Source organism: Schistocerca nitens, chromosome 2 (genome assembly GCF_023898315.1).
Source record: "Schistocerca nitens isolate TAMUIC-IGC-003100 chromosome 2, iqSchNite1.1, whole genome shotgun sequence".
Lineage (NCBI taxonomy): Eukaryota > Metazoa > Arthropoda > Insecta > Orthoptera > Acrididae > Schistocerca > Schistocerca nitens.
In genome coordinates, this window is record NC_064615.1 from 1,003,797,835 (window position 1) to 1,003,819,707 (window position 21,873).

General features: G+C 42.3%; 2 protein-coding genes across 10 annotated transcripts in view; one reads left to right on the plus strand and one right to left on the minus strand.

Moving 5' to 3' along the window:
• The window catches only part of LOC126237342 (proline-rich protein 2-like), a 126,438-nt gene extending 108,270 nt beyond the window's left edge, over positions 1 to 18,168 (minus strand). For 3 of the 7 annotated variants that reach the window (XM_049947381.1, XM_049947377.1, XM_049947382.1), the window contains exons 1-2: positions 18,088 to 18,161; positions 14,648 to 14,864 (exon numbers count right to left, since the gene is read on the minus strand). In XM_049947381.1, the coding sequence (XP_049803338.1) occupies positions 14,648 to 14,864; positions 18,088 to 18,126 (256 nt within the window). In that variant the 5' untranslated portion in view covers positions 18,127 to 18,161. Of the gene's footprint in view, positions 1 to 14,539; positions 14,865 to 18,087 lie in introns of all 7 variants that reach the window. The other 4 variants (XM_049947389.1, XM_049947378.1, XM_049947376.1 and 1 more) reach the window with 4 other exon arrangements.
• Positions 1 to 21,873, plus strand: part of LOC126237344 (proline-rich protein HaeIII subfamily 1-like) — a 388,790-nt gene that overhangs the window by 9,203 nt on the left and 357,714 nt on the right. The gene's annotated exons all lie outside the window — the stretch shown is intronic.

Genomic DNA, 21,873 nt, shown 5'->3' on the forward strand with positions numbered 1-21,873 from the left:
TCCTAAGCACCTTCTTGCATCCGACTGTCGAAGAGCAATTCGGGAATGGCGATTGTATCTCTCAACACGATCCGGCACCCGTTCATAAAGCACGGCCTGTGGCGGTGTGGTTACAAGAATATGGACTGTAATGTAATGGACAAGCTTGCACAGTATCCTGAAATTAATCCTATGGAATATCTTTGAGATGTTTTGGAAAACCGACTTTGTGGCAGGGCTCACCGACCGACGTCGATACCTCTCCTCAGTACAGCACTCCGTGGAGAACGGGCTGCCATTCCCGAAAAAACCTTCCAGCACCTGATTGAAAGTATGCCTGGGAGAATGGAAGCTATCAACTATACTGAATTCCGGTATTACCAAATGAGGGTGCCACAACTTCTAAGTCATTTTCATGCAGGTGTCCGGATACTTTTGACCACATAGTGTATGTCTTCCGTGGTTGTGATAAAGATGAATGCTTATGTGGTTCTTGTGATAAGGACAAGCCGCAATTTCTGCTCCAAGTTTATCCATTTCAAGCTTGTGGTCTATCCCTAAAACATTGGTTGTGATGTTAGCTCAGTATCATTCTTTCCATCCTCAGCCTCATAAGACAGATTCCTCTGCATATTTTTATGCTGAACTGACTTTAAAGTATCGCGATTTCTCGCTATGTAATTATTAAACTGTATTCCCAAACTGTGACTCTATCAAATTTCTTTCCTTCTGCAAGGCAAATGGCGTAGCCAAACTCTCTTCGAACATTAGTGCATGAGAAATGTTCCTCCTTCCTTTTTGTTTCGGTCTTTGTGACACCACAGGTAGCCCCATTGTGAACTGCGTTTTCTACTCCTCCCCATAGAACCTCTTCATCCTTCTCTTCCGACCTTCTTTCGAGATCATAAGTATCACTGTGTGTGCTCCACTGTTGACTCCCTGTCGTTTTCCTGACCTTCTGTGTCATTGATCTCTGTTGCATTGCAAAATACAGGGTGATTCAAAAAGAATACCACAACTTTAGGAATTTAAAACTCTGCAACGACAAAAGGCAGAGCTAAGCACTATCTGTCGGCGAATTAAGGGAGCTATAAAGTTTCATTTAGTTGTACATTTGTTCGCTTGCCATTTCAGCCAATAAAGTTTTTGGTCCCTTTTTCTTCGAAGGTGCTACTGTAACTGGACTACAGTATCTGGAGATGTTAGAGAATTGGCTGTTCCCTCAGCTCGAACAAGAAGCACAACAATTCATATTTCAGCAGGATGGAGCGCCACCACATTGGCACTTATCTGTCCGTAACTACCTGAACGTCAACTACCAGAGGAGATGGATCGGCCGCCAGGCAGCCCGTGACAGAGCACTTCATCACTGGCTCCAAGAAGCCCTGATCTTACCTCCTGCGATTTTTTCTTATGGGGGTATGTTAAGGATATGGTCTTTCGGCCACCTCTCCCAGCCACCATTGATGATTTGAAACGAGAAATAACAGCAGCTATCCAAACTGTTACGCCTGATATGCTACAGAGAGTGTGGAACGAGTTGGAGTATCGGGTTGATATTGCTCGAGTGTCTGGATGGGGCCATATTGAACATCTCTGAACTTGTTTTTGAGTGAAAAAAAAACTTTTTAAATACTCTTTGTAATGATGTATAACAGAAGGTTATATTATGTTTCTTTCATTAAATACACATTTTTAAAGTTGTGGTATTCTTTTTGAATCACCCTGTATATGTGCACTTGCCTCCTCAGTTTCCCAACTTCATCCACAATTTGACCAATACTTCCTTAGTTTAACAACCCAACTACTACTTGTCTCTCGGCTTTTCATACCCACACTCTTTTGGTCGTACTACCCACAATCATCCTCATCACATATCCTGCGAATCTTACCCTTTTCCTGGTAAGAGTTACAGGGGAACCCGTGGTCTAAGGCTGCTCCCCAGTGTGATACAATAGAAGCAGTCGATCTACAGGCGGCGTCATATATGGTGGGCTGCGAACGTCCCTTGTCTTCACCCTACAGTACGCTTTGTGTGGTATGTCACCGTCAATGATAAACAATCGTTCTTGTCTCGACCAAGTTCATCTGGCCGACTTTCCGCTTTGCAGCGTGGAGGGACCAGCAGTAGCTGGTCCAGCGAATTCTGGATTTCTTCACACGTGCCATTCTCGACAAACTTACACCACAAATGATACCTTTCTTCTTAGATTATGCGTACTACCGGCAGGCGAAGACTCACTTTGTGAAATGGTTCACACGGGGAGTTCTCTCACAAAAAGAAACACTGTTCTCCGTTACAAACTAAAACAACCAGTAAAACGCAACGTGATCACTAGAATACAAAACACTTTCTTCTCTTTTACAAACATATGACATCCTCTCGCCCCTTTCATTTCCACGTTTGTTATCTTTAGATAGATCTATTGGAATAGGCGTAGTTACCGGGGTACGTCTGAAGCGGCGTAGAGGTCATTTTTTCTTTTATGGTCAAAGTGGCGGTAGCAATTAAATGTTTCATCTTCGTAAGTTCCTTTATAATCAGGGAAAAAGGGAAGACAAGCTGCCACCTGTAAGAAAAAAATTGAGAGAAAAAAAGTGAAGTGCTTTTGACTAGTAATCAAAACTTCCTGGGTCCTAGGTGCCACTCTCGCCACTGCTTAAAGTTTGAACAAAAATCATCAGCAATGTCAGCCCAAGACCTTTGGCAAAATAAGTCACCCTGGTTCTCCCAACGTCATTGTCAAAGTGGGCAGATAAGTGGACAGAGAGCCAGAGCAATCTCTTGCTCCATGGGGTAGGAAACTGCGCTAAAACGCGGAAGAATAAGAATAATCATCGGCATGAGGATGTAAAAGGCAGTGTAAACCGCTAAATTAAAGACACATAGTGTGTATCCACAGTACATGAGACCTGTAATTGAACAAGTGTCATGATGGTCTCTCTGCAGGCAAAAGATTTCGCAACCGTCACCCATTCAGATCTCCGGGAGAGGATTGCCGAGGGGAAATGACCGTGAGAAGAAGAGTGAATGACTAATGAGAGGTTGTCGTTCTAAGAGTCGAGGTGTCAAATATCAGAAGTCTCAACATGGCAGGAAAGCTAGAAAATCTGAAAAGGGAAATTCTACGGCTCATTCTAGATACAGTGGTGTTTAGTGAAGTGAATTGGAGAGCAGGCTAGGATTTCTGATCAGACGAGTTTAGGATAATATCAACTGCAACAGAAAATGCTATACCCGAAGTAGCATTCGTTGTGAATAGGTAGGTAGGCAAAGAGTGAGTTACTGTGAACAGTTCAGTGATAGGGTTGTTCTCCTCAGAATCGACAGCAGCTCAACACTGACATCAATGCTCATGTCTACATGGAGACGGGAAAACTGTATAAGAATATTGAACGGGTAATTCAACACGTAAAGTGAGATGAATAGTCATTGAGGATTGGGATGCGGTTACGGGAAGGAGCAGAAGAAAACGTTACTGGAGAATGTGGGTTTGATAGTTGAATGAGTTCTGCATTAAAATTCGGCTAGTAATAGCGAAATTTTTTTTCCGAATCACAAGAGGAGGAGATATACTTGGAAAAGACTGGAAGAGATAGGAATAATCCAGTCAGAGCATGGTCATGCGAAGATGTCGAAATAAAATATTTGACTGTAAGGCGTAACAAGGAGCAGATACAGATCCTGATCACAATTTAGTAACGATGAACAATAGGCTGATGTTTATGAGACTAGCCAGGAAGAATCAATGAACAACTCAGTAGTCAGGGCAGCTGTAGAGTTAAGGACATTTCTACAGCGCATTCACAGAAGCTGGAAAGAAAAAGATAGATACAGAAAGTCAACTGGGAATAAGCCATGGCTAACACAATAAATAGTTCAGTTGATCGACGAAAGAAGGAAGAACAAAAATGTTCTGGGGAATTTGGGGTTACTAAAATACAATACAAGTCACTTAGAGATGAAATAAATAGGAAGTGCTGGGAAGCTAAGGATAAATGTGCAGAAAACGAAAAAGAAATGATTGTCGGAAAACCTAATGAGCAAACAGAGAGGCTGAAACGGTCCTCATGGAAATTAAAAGCAAGGGCGGTCACATTAAGACTACAATTGGGAGAATTGAGGCACAAGCAGTTAGACAGGTTATTTATCCAAACTGCTGACAGTAATAATGTATAAAAGGATGGAAAAGAAAATAAGGATATGTTAGATGACCATCGGTTTGGCTTTAGGAAAGGCAACGACAACAGAGAGGCAGTTCTGATGTTGCGGTTGATTATGGTAGCAAGTCCACCCCCGGCAGCTCAGTGGTCAGCGCGACAGAATGTCAATCCTAAAGGCCAGAATTCCATTACCGGTTGGCCGGAAACTTTCTCCTCACAGGGATTCGATGTTGTGTTGTCCTAATCATCATCATTGCATCCCCACCGACGCGTAAGTCCCCAAAGTGGCGTCAAATCGAAAGACTTACAAACCGGCGAACTGTCTACCCGACGGGAGGCCCTAGTCCCACGACTTGCTATGGCAGCAAGACTGAAAGAAAATTAAGAAACGTTCACAGGATGTGTTGATCTGAAAAAAGCGTTCGACACTATAAAATGGTACAGGTTGTCCGAAATTCTGAGAAAAATGCGGGTGAGGTACACTATCTGATCATAAGTATGCGGGCACCCCCCAAAACAAACGTTTTTCATATTACGTGCATTGTGCTTCCAACTACTGCCAGGTACTCCATACCAGCGACCTCAGTAGTCATATAGCCGTGACAGAGCAGAATGGGACTCTCCGCGGAACTGACGAACTTCGAACGCAGTCAAGTGAATGGGTGTCACTAGTGTCATACGTCTGTACTCGAGATTTACACACTCCTAAACATCACTAGGTCCACTGTCTCCGATGTGATAGTGAAGTGGAAACATGAAGGGACACGCACAGCACGAAAGCGTACAGGCCGACCTCGTCTGTTGACTAACAGGGACAAGCGACAGTGGAAGAGGGTCGTATTGTGTAATAGGCAGTCATCTAACCAGACCATCACACAGAAATTCCAGCTGCATCAGGATGCACTGCAAGTACTCTGACAGTTAGGCGGGAGGTGAGAAAAATTGGATCTCATGGTCGAGCGGCTGCTCATAAGCCACACATCACGGTGTGTGGAGTGACGAATCACAGTACACAAAGTGGCGATCCGATGGCAGGCTGTGGGTACGGCGAATGCCCGGTGGACGTCATCTGCCAGCGTGTGTGGTGCCAGCAGCGAAATTGGGAGGCGGTGGTGTTATGGTGTGGTCGTGCTTTTCATGGAGGGGGCTTCCGCCCCTTACTGTTTTGCTTGGCACTATCACAGAGCAGGCCTAAATTGATGTTTTAAGCACCTTCTTGCTTCCCACTGTTGAAGTGCAATTTAGGGACTGCGGTTGCATCTTTCAAACCGATGAGCACCTGTTCATAATGCACGCCTGTGGCGAAGTGGTTACACGACAAGAACATTCATGTAATGGGCTGACCTTCACAGAATCCTGAGCTGAATGCTATAGAACACTTTTGGGATGTTTTGGATTGCCGACTTCGTGCCATGCCTCACCGACCGACGTCGATACCTCTCCTCAGTGCAGCACTCCGTGAAGAATGGGCTGCCATTCCCCAAGAAGCCTTTGAGCACCTGATTGAACGTTTGCCTAGGAGAGTGGAAGCTGTCATCAAGACTAAGGGTGGGCCAACACCATATCGAATTCCAGCAATATCGATGTAGGGCGCGATGAACTTGTAAGTCATTTTCAGCCAGGTGTCCGGATACTTTTACTCACATCGTGTATAGGGGAAGACGCGTAATATATAGTATGTACAAAAACTACGAGGGAACAATAAGACTGGAAGAGCTAGAAAGATGTGTTCGGATTACATAGGGTGAATTCGTGGTGGGGCCACATCAAAGCAGTCTGATGACGTGCGATTGAGTAACTCTTGTTTCCCTTCTAACATGGAAATGAACCGTTTCTGGGTATGGGTTCCTATGTAAAACTATATCTCCTAAGTCCCCTCTACAAGCTCTTGAAGCGTGTAACATGACTTGTAAAACACCCTGTAGGTAGCATTACTTATATTGTTACACTCCCGTAATTTTTGTGTAGTTCCAGCTCATTCTTCCCTTTCATAGCTTAGACCCGAAGCTGAATTGCTAGTCGATCTAAATTAGTCACAATTAATAACAAATAGAGATGTAGATGGCGTACATAAACGGAGATCGTGGTTATATGACGCATACCTTTTTAGGGCCGACCGGTGTGACCGAGCGGTTCTAGGCGCTTCAGTCTGGAACTGCGCGACCGGCACGCTCGCAGGTTCCCGAACCCTGCCTCGGCCATGGATGTGTATGATGTCCTTAGGTTAGTTAGGTTTAAGTAGTTCTAAGTTCTAGGGGACTGATGAGCTCAGACGTTAAGTCCTATAGTGCACAGATCTCAGCGCCATTTGACCCATTTTAAGTTGTTGTATAGATGGATTCACATTCTTGAGGAAATAAGGTGTCGATCCTCTAATGGAAGGAAGCCTATGAAAGGTGTAAGATAATAATAAACATAATAGACTCGTATTAAAGAGGACCGATGTTCAAATGACCCTCTGCCCGTCAAGATTTCCGTTTCTGTGGATCCCTGACACTCTCAAGGCATATGCTCTGAGACTGATTGTCAATAGGACTCGTCCAATTCCCTTCCTCATAGCTATGTTAATAGTGACGTGGTCGTCGTCAGGAAATTAGATCTCAGTTTTCATTTTCTCTCTTATTATGTTTGATTGAACAGAATAATCATCTTTCCCGGAAGGCTTTATAGAGAGAGAACATTTCTGGATATATCCGCTACAGATAACTGTTTCCTGATTTCTCACGGTTGTATATTACACATAACCACAGGCGAGATACAGTATCTGATCGAAAGCATTCGGACAGCCTTACGTAACACAGGAATGACCAATAGTGTCACGAGAGGCGGACCTGTAACTATAAAAGAAGGCAGGGAGTATAGTTTTATCAATAGAAAAGCAGTAATAGCAGAATGGGTCGATCAGGAGAGCTCAGTCACTTCATATTTGAACTAGGCATCAGATGTCACGTGAGTAACAAACCCATCAGTAACATTTAAACCCAATTTCCTTTTTAGTACCATGGAAGTCATTCCCTCATGTCTTAGCAGATGTCCTATCATGCTGTCCCTTCACCTTATCAGTGCCGGCCGAAGTGGCCGTGCGGTTAAAGGCGCTGCAGTCTGGAACCGCAAGACCGCTACGGTCGCAGGTTCGAATCCTGCCTCGGGCATGGATGTTTGTGATGTCCTTCGGTTAGTTAGGTTTAACTAGTTCTAAGTTCTAGGGGACTAATAACCTCAGCAGATGAGTCCCATAGTGCTCAGGGCCATTTTTGAACCTTATCAGTGTTTTCCACATATTCCTTTCCTCTCCGATTCTGCGTAGAACCTCCTCATTCCTTACCTCATCAGTCCACCTAATTTTCAACATTCGTCTATTGCACCACATCTCAAATGCTTCGATTCTCTTCTGTTCCGGTTTTCCCACAGTCCAAGTTTCACTACCATACAATGCTGTACTCCAGACGTACATCTTCAGAAATTTCTTCCTCAAATTAAGGCCGGTATTTGATATTAGTAGACTTCTCTTGGCCAGAAATGCCTTTTTTGCCATAGCGAGTCTGCTTTTGATGTCCTCCTTGCTCCGACCGTCATTGGTTATTTTACTGCCTAGGTAGCAGAATTCCTTAACTTCACTGACTTCGTGACCATCAATCCTGATGTTAAGTTTCTCGCTGTTCTCATTTCTACTACTTCTTATTACCTTCGTCTTTCTCCGATTTACTCATTAGACTGTTCATTCCGTTCAGCAGATCATTTAATTCTTCTTCACTTTCACTCAGGATAGCAATGTCATCAGCGAATCGTATCATTGATATCCTTTCACCTTGTATTTTAATTCCACTCCTGGACCTTTCTTTTATTTCCATCATTGCTTCCTCGATGTACAGATTGAAGAGTAGGGGCGAAAGGCTACAGCCTTGTCTTACACCCTTCTTAATACGAGCACTTCGTTCTTGATCGTCCACTCTTATTATTCCCTCTTGGTTGTTGTACATATTGTATATGACCCGTCTCTCCCTATAGCTTACCCCTACTTTTTTCAGAATCTCGAACAGCTTACACCATTTTATATTGTCGAACGATTTTTCCAGGTCGACAAATCCTATGAAAGTGTCTTGATTTTTGTTTAGCCGTGCTTCCATTATTAGCCGTAACGTCAGAATTGCCTCTCTCGTCCCTTTACTTTTCTAAAGCCAAACTGATCGTCACCTAGCGCATTCTCAATTTTCTTTTCCATTCTTCTGTATATTATTCTTGTAAGCAGCTTCGATGCATGACCTGTTAAGCTGATTGTGCGATAATTCTCGCACTTGTCAGCTCTTGCCGTCCCCGGAATTGTGTGGATGATGCTTTTCCGAAAGTCAGATGGTATGTCGCCAGACTCATATATTCTGCACACCAACGTGAGTAGTCGTTTTGTTGCCACTTCCCCCAATGATTTTAGAAAATGGCTCTGAGCACTATGGGACTCAACTGCTGAGGTCATTAGTCCCCTAGAACTTAGAACTAGTTAAACCTAACTAACCTAAGGACATCACAAACATCCATGCCCGAGGCAGGATTCGAACCTGCGACCGTAGCGGTCTTGCGGTTCCAGACTGCAGCGCCTTTAACCGCACGGCCACTTCGGCCGGCAATGATTTTAGAAATTCTGATGGAATGTTATCTATTCCCTCTGCCTTATTTGACCGTGAGTCCTCCAAAGCTCTTTTAATTTCCAATTCTAATACTGGATCCCCTATCTCTTCTAAATCGACTCCTGTTTCTTCTTCTATCACATCAGACAAATCTTCACCCTCATAGAGGCTTTCAATGTATTCTTTCCACCTATCTGCTCTCTCCTCTGCATTTAACAGTGGAATTCCCGTTGCACTCTTAATGTTACCACCGTTGCTTTTAATGTCACCAAAGGTTGTTTTGACTTTCCTGTATGCTGAGTCTGTCCTTCCGACAATCATATCTTTTTCGATGTCTTCACATTTTTCCTGCAGCCATTTCGTCTTAGCTTCCCTGCACTTCCTATTTATTTCATTCCTCAGCGACTTGTATTTCTGTATTCATGATTTTCCCGGAACATGTTTGTACTTCCTCCTTTCATCAATCAACTGAAATATTTCTTCTGTTACCCATGGTTTCTTCGCAGCTACCTTCTTTATACCTATGCTTTCCTTCACAACTTCTGTGATGGCCCTTTTTAGAGATGTCCATTCCTCTTCAACCGTACTGCCTACTGCACTGTTCCTTATTGCTGTATCTATAGCGTTAGAGAACTTCAAACGTATCTCGTCATTCCTTAGTACTTCCGTATCCCACTTCTTTGCGTATTGATTCTTCCTGACTAATGTCTTGAACTTCAGCCTACTCTTCATCACTACTATATTGTGATCTGAGTCTATATCTGCTCCTGGGTACGCCTTACAATCCAGTATCTGATTTCGGAATCTCTGTCTGACCATGATGTAATCTAATTGAAATCTTCCCGTATCTCCCGGCCTTTTCCAAGTATACCTCCTCCTCTTGTGATTCTTGAACAGGGTATTCGCTATTACTAGCTGAAACTTGTTACAGAACTCAATTAGTCTTTCTCCTCTTTCATTCCTTGTCCCAAGCCCATATCATCCTGTAACCTTTTCTTCTTCTCCTTCCCATACAACTGCATTCCAGTCGCCCATGACTATTAGATTTTCGTCCCCCTTTACATACTGCATTACCCTTTCAATATCCTCATACACTTTCTCTATCTGTTCATCTTCAGCTTGCGACTTCGGCATGTATACCTGATCTATCGTTGTCGGTGTTGGTCTGCTGTCGATTCTGATTAGAACAACCCGGTCACTGAACTGTACACAGTAACACACCCTCTGCCCTACCTTCCTATTCATAACGAATCCTACATCTGTTATTCCATTTTCTGCTGCTGTTGATATTACCCGATACTCATTTGACCAGAAATCCTTGTCTTCCTTCCACTTCGCTTCACTGACCCCTACTACATCTAGATTGAGCCTTTGCATTTCCCTTTTCAGATTTTCTAGTTTCCCTACCATAATAAAGCACTCAAATGGACTACTAAATTAGAGGGAACTCGGAGCATTGTAAGGTGCCTGAAATCGAGGCAAGGATGCACTCGTGAGTTCAAAAGCACTACCAGCAGTTCAGCAAGTGCAAAGACTGCCAGTAGGGAATTCAAAAGGATGGGGTGCAATGGGCGAGCAGCACCTCATAACCCACACACTGGAGGTGCAATATAGAGCGACTCTGCTGGATAGTGGATGACCGGAAATTGGTGATCTGCAACGATGAATCATGCTACACTCTGTGACAGTCTGATGGAAGATTTGTACTTGGCGGAAGGCTGGATGAAGTTACCTGCCATTGTGTGTCTACAGTGAACCACAGAGGAGATGGTGTTATGGTGTGGTCTCATTTTTAGTGATTATACTTCTGGTACCCATACGACTTTTAGGAAAAGGTTGAATGTGCCATCATAAGGACACACTTCATAGCATGGTTTATTGTGTACAGTAGAGATTCAGTTTGGAGACGATGGTCCCGCTTAAAAGACAGCATTATTCCTGAAATGGACTGGCGTGCAAAGACTTCCGACCTGAACCCAATGGAACAACTTTGAGATGAGTCAGAACGTCGATGCCGCTCCAGCCACCAGCGTCCAGCTTCACTACTTTCACTGCTATCTGCTCTTGAGGACGAACGGGCTGCCATTCCTCGCCAGAAATTCAGATACCTCAATGAAAGTAGAGATCAAGACGTCAAGAAGGCAAGAGCCGTCATACTAATATCCAATGATAGATGTCGAATTACTTTTGATTAGTAGCAATTCGTATATTACATTTGGCACTTTATATACGCGCTCTTCGATGCACTGTTGTCTGTGTTATCTCCGTCTATGATCGACATCAACACAACAGCTACGCACAGTTGGCGTGTGGCAGCACTAACAGTTGAGGCTATGTTAACAGAGCTGTTTATTTAGGCAAACCAAAGAGTACGTTTTATTGACAGAATCCTTTCAACAGGTCTACTAAAGAGGCGACCTACACTGTGCTTGTGCATCCTCTGATGGAGCATTGCCGTGCTGTAGATGTAGATATTTTCTAAATCTACTATACTACAAACCTGCATTTCCTTTCCAAGGACTGCCTGCAGAGATTTTATAACAACGAAAATGTTTAGTAGAGATCTGATTCTTATGACTCAGCGGCAAAACGTTTGCTTCGTCGACAGAGTATTTCCCGGTGTCTCATCCTTCCTTTTCCTCCGTAACGAGAGATCACGTCTGGGATGAGACGCTCGTTCACTGCTGCTGAGATGTTCCTTGTATTTTTTTTAATTTGTCCAAACGTAACGAACTAATTCAAAGTCAGAAAACATTTTCTCAGTGATGTGCCACGATCAATTATTTCCTGACAGTCCGAGCTACCTCGTTTCTCTTTTCTTGGGCCTCATAAAAGCTGCGGACTTTTCAGTATGTGGACGGATTTTGTGCAAAACATCTGATACACATGATTTGGTTGTATTATTGTAGCTTACTACTGATTAGGTACTCCGAGTACATATCCCATAGTACAATGTTGTACAATTTTGGCTGTATATAAATTTATATGCGTTGTATGCTGGTTTGTGTAGTACCAGCTACTCCCTATTTGTGTGCTACAAACGAATGACATTTCCCAGGTTATATTATTATTTATTGATGCCTTTCCCTTATTATCCCACAATTTCCCTAATATCTCCGAAGTGGCCGTCATTAACGTTCCCTGGACCTAGGTAATAATGAAAATATAATTTTTTTGCTTCTTTAATTTATTTTCTAGAAAGTATATATACACAGGCTTCTCATAAAATATTAACTGGAAATATATAAGAAACCATCTGTTTTACATCTTCCTACTGTTGGCGAACGTGGGACAGCAGTCAAATGTTTCAGTTTGAAATGGCGATCTTCAAGAATAATATAATATCTTTGTTGTTGTATCGTTAGTACACTGCACTTATTATATGCCTGAAAATAGCTTCTGAATGAAGATCAAGCGTTTATGGACGTAATCAGTAACAAAATTACAACAGTTTTTGTAGTAATTCGGACAACTCTCCTAGCTCTAATGAGGTATAAGATCACATTAACTCCGACGTTCTCCGCAAAAAAAGTTTCAAGTACATGATGATCAGAAATCTGGTAAAAATCACGTTCTTCACTCTCTAATTCTGATTCCGTGTAATCCTTTGGAGACACTTATTTAGTAACTCAGAGTCAGACCAGTTTCTGAAAATTTACTTTATAATACCCATGACAATATTTAGTAGGAGTAATTAAGCGCATATACATGCTTTGGTCGTTGGTACCTATTGTATTCGAACCAAGTGTCTGGCCCATTTAAGCGTAATCCATGTAATGGTTCAAGGTTTGTAGGCAGAGCACATTATACGCTTTGGAGTATACCATTCTAGTGTCATATGCACCAAAGCGAATATTATTAGGTGTCATGTTCTATCGAAATCACGTAATCAGTACTTTCACATGCAAGACAGGCAAAGCATTATTGAACTGCTGTTAAAAATTCAAACATCATTTCCCACAAATATTCTCTTTCGCCATATAAGGAACACTTTGAAGTTAACTACTAGCGATAATGACATACAATTTCTGGTATTTGTACTGCCTGTCAATTGACGCAATTTAGCATTGTTTTAATTTTTCTATTTATAAAAAAGGACATTAAAAAAGGATTATCTGAAGAATAATTACCATTGTGTTGAATTTCTTTTGAGAAATGCGTCAAACATCATCTCTCTATACAACATTATCATTACAGGCCATGCAGCACAATAGAAAATGTTCCATTAATTTGACATGGCTCGTATAGCAGGGTTTGGGTCTCCTGAAAGAGTGTAGTATAGTAATATATTGCTAGTGCTTAAGCATGGTCCCTTCCATGTCACATTAAAGTATGCTATGCGAGAAAAAATGAGCCTTTAAATATGTGGGCACGCGTAAAGTTTATGTAGTGCTAATATCTTGCCCCTACATACAAATGGGCAGTAGTACATTCTCATATACATCACGAAAGGCTAGTAAGGAAATTTTTGGAAAACCAACCTTGAATAACTTGAAACGTCATGGTTGAAGAATTTGTTACTGAAGTTTCATCAGCAATCACATAGTTCTTCTTTAGACTTTCAAAAATATTTCAGTTTACCCAGTCTGAATTGGATGGGTATGTATTACTCAGAGCAGCATATTGCTTAGTGAGCCTTCAAGAATATATCCACAGTAAATATATGCATCTGCTCGTTATTTCCATAATGACTCGCAGTTCATTTTCTTTTCTATTTAATCTTTTACATTTAATGTTGTAGCATTCACATAGCCATTCTGCTTCAAACTGAACGGTTTGGTCAGATCGGTATGATTAAGTTTAGTGACTTCTATTTTACTGGTGATGGTACCCTAAAACAATACTGAGGAGAGTCATCAACTCATATTGATTACTATTTATATCTTGATAAATAGAGCCTAGTTTCTCATTAGCGACATGTTTCTTGTAAATGGTTGCACCACATAAGAGCTGTCAAAAAGAGGTTGCTACCCATCCATTCTGTCATTGCTACTGCTGGTGTTACACTGAGTTACGGTTAATATTCGTTCTGGTTGATATGCTAGGTTCAACGAAACATTAAGTCCAGATCCCAGATAAATATTTTTATTAGAAGGCAACATCTTAATTAAATGATAGAAATTTAAGACTCAAACTATCGAACTAATTACCTAAGTGTACTAATTCTCATATACATAAGAAGAGGTAAAAATATGTAACTGAAGGAGGAGAAAATAGGTTTCAAAGAAATCATCTTAGGTCACAAGATGTATTACACATCATCAAAGCCTGAATATCGTTCAAAGGTTATGTGTCAGTATGCTTTGAACAGAGCTTTTTATAGCTGGCAAGAGTGTTTCCTGAAAATATGATATTTGCTCATATCAATTCATGAAGTTCATTTAGTCGGTAACACGGACTCCTTCGGCAACGTACAGCATCTTTTGGAACTGCATATCAAGTGGTAAAAAATTTGATGAGATATGAACCGCTAGTAACTCCTGTAATGAACTTTACATACTGGTTCCATATTTAGGAGAACTGGTTGCTTTTACAGTACACAGTAAATAAATCGTTAGTGGAGCTTTTTGATTGCTGGTTTAATCAGAATTGATTTTTAGGACACATAAGAACACTTCCATCAATTACCGCAGTTAAAGTCAACTATAAAAGTAAAAGCTGAAATCCTTTAACGTTTTCAGTTGCGCTAGTCTTGCATCACTAGAAAACACCGGGCTAAATACGGCCAGGTGGCGCTGGTGGTCCAGTAGGTTGAGGCCCTCCAGTAGGCTGAGGTTCACCAGTTGGTTGGGGCCCTCCAGTTGGTTCAGGCCCACCAGTTGGTTGTGGTCCTCCAGTTGGTTGGGGCTCTCCAGTTGGTTCAGGACCTCCAGTTGGTGGACCTGGTGGTCCAGTTGGTTCAGGGCCTCCGGTTGGTTGACCAGTTGGTTCAGGACCTCCAGTTGGTGGACCTGGTGGTCCAGTTGGTTCAGGGCCTCCGGTTGGTTGACCAGTTGGATCAGGACCTCCAGTTGGTGGGCCTGGTGGACCAGTTGGCTGTGGCCCCTCAGTTGGTCCAGGAGGACCAGGTGGAGTCTCTTGGCTGCGGCATGCTGATACCTGTGGTAGAATGTCGTATTGTAAACTACTTGACTGCACGACACAAAACTTTATTCCTTGCCTAAGCCTGTTAACACAGACATTGGAGTGCTAATGGTCGGACGACTCTTGTTTCATATTGTATCGAGCTTATGAACATGTAATTGTATAGAGTCAACCTCATGAAACCATGCATCATATATGTAGATGGAAATTAATTTGTATTCCTTCTGAACAGAGATTAAGTTTCTGCTAATGTAGTTTTCAAAGAAAGACTATGAATCGCAGAAATCATGACTTGTGACTATTAGGTCTGTATCATCAGATGTATTTTTTTACACTGACACATATTAGAAATCAGTCTTACTGCTTTATTACAGAAACTGATTGAATGAACATGTTCAACCATTATTGATGATTACTTCAAGTAATCATAAAGAAATGTATGCAGTGATGGCAATTTGAGTTAGTACCATGCCATTATTTGTGTTTCGCCAGAAACTCGTCACTGAGTTTGAGCAAGGTCGTATAAAAGGGCTTCGAGAAGCTGGATGTTGCTTACGTGACTTTGCACAACGACTTGGCAGGAATGTGGACACTGCACATGATTTCTGGTAGCGATGGTCGCGAGAATATACAGTAGTAAGAAGACTGGGTTCCGAAGATTCATTTGGTACTACCGATGAGGAAGATCATCGTGCTCGGTGTGCGGCTCAGGCACATCGTACTGCATCTGCAGCAGTAGTCTGAGCAGCAGTTGGCACCACAATGATAGAAAGAACTGTTATAAATCGGTTAATTCAAGGACGGGTCTGCGGCAGATGCTCTGTAGCGTCCACTCGACTGACCCTAAACCACCGCCATTTGCGACGTCAGTGTTGTCAAGCGAGAGCCAGTAAGGGGGCAGGGCACAAGTCTGTTGTGATCTCTAATGGAAACTGGTTGCGCCTCGGTGCCAGTGATGCTGTATGTTGGTTGGTTGGAGGCTATCCGAGGGCCTACAACCTATCTATTCGCGTGCTAGACACAGTTGACGTACAACTGGAATTATGGTCTTATGTGGAGTGCCACTCTGTGTGGGATCACCAGCAGTCTCGTGGTCATCCCACACATCCTGACTGGAACTATGCACATGAGTTTGATGTTTCGACCTGCAGTGCTGCCATTCATAAACAGCTTTTACCAAAAGGATAACGCTCGTCCACATACTGCTGTTGTAACCCACCACGGTCTACAGTGTCCACATATGCCTCGGCCTTCTCGATCGCCAGATCTGTCTCTAGTTGAGCACTTATGGGACATCATCGGACGACAACTCTAGCGCCGTCCACAAACAGCATTAACTGACCATGTATTGACCGACCAAGTGCAACAGGCGTGGAACCCCATGCCAGAAACTTACATCCGGCATTTGTACAACACAATGCATTCGCGTTTGCGTGCTCGTATTCAACAATCTGACCGTTACACAGGTTATTGATGCACCAACATATCATATTTCAATACCTTTTCTCGCACTTACGTTAACCTGTGATATTGCAATGTTAATTATTTAAATATGTTACCTTGGCAGATCTATTCCCGAAATTTCATTACGCGACGTTAATTATTTTTTTGTGTTGCGGTTTCCCTGTCGCTATATAAGATTTGATTTCCCTTTCTGTCTACCATCAGAGTGCAATAAATAAGCAATCCAACTACTCCCGGTAACGAGCTTCTAGTACACTAAATAAAACTCTTGTTCTATTACTGTATAGCAATATTTTAGGGTTTTGATTCATGATGAATCCAATTCTTATTTTCGTGATTAGTCGCTATGTTTGTTGAATTCTCATATTTAGCTGTGTATCATCAGAGTTGTACTACTTTGATTTTTACCACAACAAGAGTGACGAACAGGGATTGACACAACAATAGCACCTGAAAATAGGCTCTTGTAAAGGAATTACTGATGTTCTGCTAGGTCAGCCTTTATGCGCAGTACTAGAGAAACGTCAACCTCTCTGATGACATGACAAACGGCGACAAACGTATGCTGAAACAAATGATAACAAGAATCCTGTCATCATTCATAAAAAATGTAGGTATGCAGACGAAAGATCATTAGAAGCATTAGAAATGGAGTACCAGTTCGACACGAGGAAGAAAATCTGATGGCAATTTTCTACATTCACCGTCCATCCAGAAAATTCCGACACTGCTTTTATTTCTGGCGTATAAGCGAATCAGCCCAGTAACTACAGTGGCAACCCGTACAACCAAAAAAACACAGACATACATTCGACGAGACAGTTTAATCAGGTACGTAGGCGGTGTCAAGTACATAGTCGACGTGCGACAGTACGGTGTAATCACTGTTGTGTGAGAAATCGCAATGGAGCAACATCTCTAAGTGTTTAAGGCATTCTTGAGAATGTCCTGAACAGAAGGAAAGTGTGTACAAGGTTTGTCGCATTCGTCTTGACTCCTTAACGAAAGCAACGATGCCTGGGCACATGGCATGACTAGCTTGAAATGAAACACGTGGACAATTCTTTTCTCGAACAAATCATTACTGGTGATGAGATTTCGTGTTATGAAATCGAAGCCACTGCACAATGAGAAAGTGTAGAAATTCACGTGAACTGTCAACGCTTTGACGACACAGCCGACTTACAAACCAATGGGACACACCAGTTGAACAACATGTCAAAGATAGATTTCACTGACAGATCCTCATGGGTGTGTGAATGTTCTGTGCCTTGTAATCAAGAGGGGGAGGGGGGAGGGGTACGTAGAATACATTGAGCATTAAAACCACCATCTTACTTTGTACTAATATATTCTCGAAACTTTTTGGACTGATGTTTTACGATTTTTGAAATCCGCCAGTAATAACGTGTGGATGCTCAGACACGGATTTCAGCTGTTATCCTCGGAAATATCAATCCAGTAAGAAGGACGATTCAGATTATTTTCTGATATTATGAATGTATTGTTCATAAACGATTCACACGAAGTTGATGAATTTGGTACAATCTCACAACTCTCTATATTTGTACGCGTCTGACTAACATGAAGTCGCTTACAGAACCGACGAAGTTTCAAACACTTTCCAACCGTTAGATTCGAGAATCGCATGTTACGGACAGAAAACTATGGTACATTTTGAAGCATTCAGTGTTTGTAAGCAGATGTAGAAGTAAATAACAGTAAAGATACGTAGAGCACAAATTTCGATAAAGTCTCAGTCCTTACTACTCACCACAAGACACAAGAGAAGAGCTGCCACTGTCGCCCTCATGGTGATGGAAGTGCTGAGGTGAACGTGGGCTGCAGAGCTTTTATAAGGCTCGCCACTGCGTGATGTGAAGAACTCGTGATTACGTGACTCTTCAACAAAGGGACTGAGCAATGACTGCAGTCCAAATGCGACAGTTGAGGATCTGGTTGTATCACAAGGTCACAGATCACAGCTGCGACGAACTGGATATCTTATTGTCGCTCAGTTTTTCATCGACACCCGCGTGCTCGTAGGTGGTTGCCTCAAAGAAATAATGAACCAACAAGTAATGACGTATCTGTTAGCGGAGGGTTCACGAAACTTCGTCTAAAAAGAAAATATTCATGTGATAGCGAGAGTGGCATACAAAATTATCTTACAAATGTGATTTCATTAAGAATGTGTATTGTCCGGTACCGTGGTATGAACGATTTAAACGACTAATATAGCTGTAGCTGCCTTTTAGAAGCATATGCAGTTTGTAGGGTAGGCATTCTGAAACTCTTAAAGGAAGTAAGGTTCTGCAATGGTTCAGGACTGGACCCTCCTTCGGAAAGAGTGTGGTTAAAAACCCTGGCTAGCCATACAGACATATGTCCTCCATGGTTGCCATAATGATGAATGCTGATTTGCTGTGTGTGGTAAGGACACGCCACAATTTATACCCCAAGTTTATCCATTCCAAGCTTGTGGTGAGGCTGTAACACATTCGTTGTCGTGACGTTTACTGCGAATGGTTCTTTCCTTCTAATCTGTATTCCACAACTATGACTCCTGGAAATTTGTTTCGTGGTGCACAGCAAATGGCATAGCGAAGCTCCCTTCGCGCATTAGAGCGTGAGAAAAGTTCTTCTTCTCCTCTCGGTTCGTCCCTCGTGAACTGCGTTTCTACCCCAGAACCACTTCATCCTTCTCTTCCGCCCTTCTTTCGAGATCTTCCGTATCATTTTGTCCGCTACATTGGTGGCTCTCTGTCGTTTTCCTGCCATTCTCTGTCATTGATCTCTGATGCAGTGCAAAATATATATGCTTTTGCCTTCTCAGTTTTTCAACATGATTCTCAGTTTTGACCAGTCCTTCGTGAGTTTAACAACCCAATTGCTACTTGGCTCTCCGCTTGCCATACCCATTTTTTCCATAGTCTTTTGGTCATTCTGTCCACATTCATCCTCATCACATATCCTGCGAATCTTGACCTTTCCGGTCTGATTTTCCACATGCAAGTTGTAGGGGCACCCGAGGTCTAGGGCTGCACCCCAAATCTGATAGAATACAAGCACCAGAACTACAGGTGGTGCCATATATGGTGGGCTGTGAACGTTCCTAGTCTTGACACTAATGCACGCTCCGTTTGGTATGTCCCCGTCAACGGCAAACAATCGTTGTTGTCTCCACCAAGTTCACCTCGCCGACTCTCCGCTTTGCGGTGTGGAGATCACCAGCAGTAGATGTCTGGCAGTTGGTCCAGCGAATTCTGGCTTTCCTCAAACGTTCCGCTCTTGCACGATTTACACCACACATGACACCTTTGTTCCAGGATTACGTGTAATACCGGCAGACGAATATTCACTATGTGAATTGGTTCCGTGCCCTTGCAGTACGGTATTATTTTACAACCGGCAAGAAACGTGTTCTCGATTTTTGGACTTACGCGAACGCAAGACACTGCACAGGCAGTACTTTTCCAACTTCCTCTGAAGTGCTTCCAACGACCAGCCACCTATCTGGAATGTCCCTGAAAAAAGCAGTTGATCCCGTCAGATGCCCCATTATTCGATGTTTAATACTATGATCCTCCTTTTTTTCGGGAAGACGGTCATGGATTTCTCACTGATAAAAAGCAACATGATACTTAAAAAGACAAAAAAAAATCTCCTCTGTTACACATATAAACAAACCAAAAAAACGCAACATGATCAGTGTAAGAAAAAATGCCTTCTTCTCTCTTACAAATATATGACACCCTCTCACCCCTTTCCTTACCACCTTTGTTATGTTTAGGTAGAGGTATTGGGAGAGGCGTAGTTAGGAGTACATGTCGGAAGTGGCGTATATGTTACTTTATCTTTTATTGTCAAAGTGGCAGTGGCAAATAGATCCTTCCTCCGTTTAGGTCCCTTTATAATCAGAAAAAGAAAGAAGACTAGCTGCCATCTGTAATAAACAAAACTGTGAGAAGGAGAAAGTATAGAACTTTTACTAATGATCAAAACGTCTGGGTTCCAGGTGCGAACCTCGCCACTGCTTAAATTTTGAGTAAAAGTCATCAGCAATGGCAGCCGAAGACTTCTAGCATAAGAAGTCACCCTCGTTCTGCCAACGTCATTGTCAAAGAGGGCGGAGGAGAGAAAAGAGATCCAGGGCACTCTCATGCCCCATGGTGTAGGAAACTGCCCCTAAAAGGTGGAAGAATCAGGAATGATCAGCGGCATGAAGATGTAGAAGGCAATGGAAACCACTGCATTAATGACACATAATGTGTATCGATATTACGTGGGACCTGAACTTGAACAAGTGTCATCATGATCTCTCCATAGGCAAAAGATTCCGGAACAGTTTCCCATGCAGATCTCCAGGAGAGGACTGCCAAGGGGGGAGGTGACCATGAGAAAAAGATTGAATGACCGATGAAAGGTTCTAAAAGTCGGTGTGTGGAATGTCAGAAGTCTGAACATGATAGGAAACCTAGAAAATCTGAAAAGGGAAATTCTAAGGCACAGTATAGTCACAGTGGTGTTCAATGAAGTGAAACGGTGAGAAGACAAGGATTTCTGATCACACGAGTATAGGGTAATATCAACTTCAGCAGAAAATGATATATCGGAAGTAGGACCTACGGTGAATAGGAAGATAAGCAAAGAGTGTGTTACTGTGAACAGTTCAATGATACGGTCGTTTTCATCAGAACTGACAGCAAATCATCACCGACGACAACGTTCAGGTACACATGGAGATGCAGTAAGCTGAAGGAGAAGATATAGGAAATCTGTATGAGAAAATTGGACGGGTCATTCAGTACCTAAATGGAGATGAAAACCTAATAGTCATTGAGAATTGGAATGCGGTTAAAGGGGAAGGAGCAGAAGGAAACGTTACGGAAGAATATGGTTTTGGTAACTGAATGAGAGTGGAGAATAACTAATTGAGTTCTGCACTACATTTCGGCTAGCAATTGCAAATTCTTTCTTCAAGAATCACAAGAGAAGGTGATATATTTAGACAGGACCGATATATATACTAAGACTCCAACCAGAGCATGGTTAGGCGAAGATTTAGAAATCAAATATTGGACTGTAAGTCGTACCAATGAGCAGATAAAGATCCAGATCACAACTTAGTAATGTTGAAGAGTAGGCTGACGTTTAAGGGACTAGCCAGAAAATATCAATTCATAGCTCAGTATTCAGTTCAGTTATAGAGGTAGGGACAGTTGTAGAGGGCATTCACAGAAGGTGGAAAGAAAAAGTTACGTACAAGGAAGGTAACTGCGAAGAAGCTATGGCCAATACAGAAATAGTTCATTTGATCGACGTAAGAAGGAAGTACAAAAATATTCACGGAAATTCGGGTATACTGAAATACAAGTCACTTAGGGATGAAATGAATAGGAAATGCATGGAAGCTAAGGATAAATGTGAAGAAATTTACACACAAATGACTGTCAGAAGAACTGACACAGCAAACAGAGAGGCCGAAACGACCTTCAGGGAAATTAAAAGCAAAGACTGTAACATTAAGAATGCAGTCGGAATATCACTGTTAAGCAAG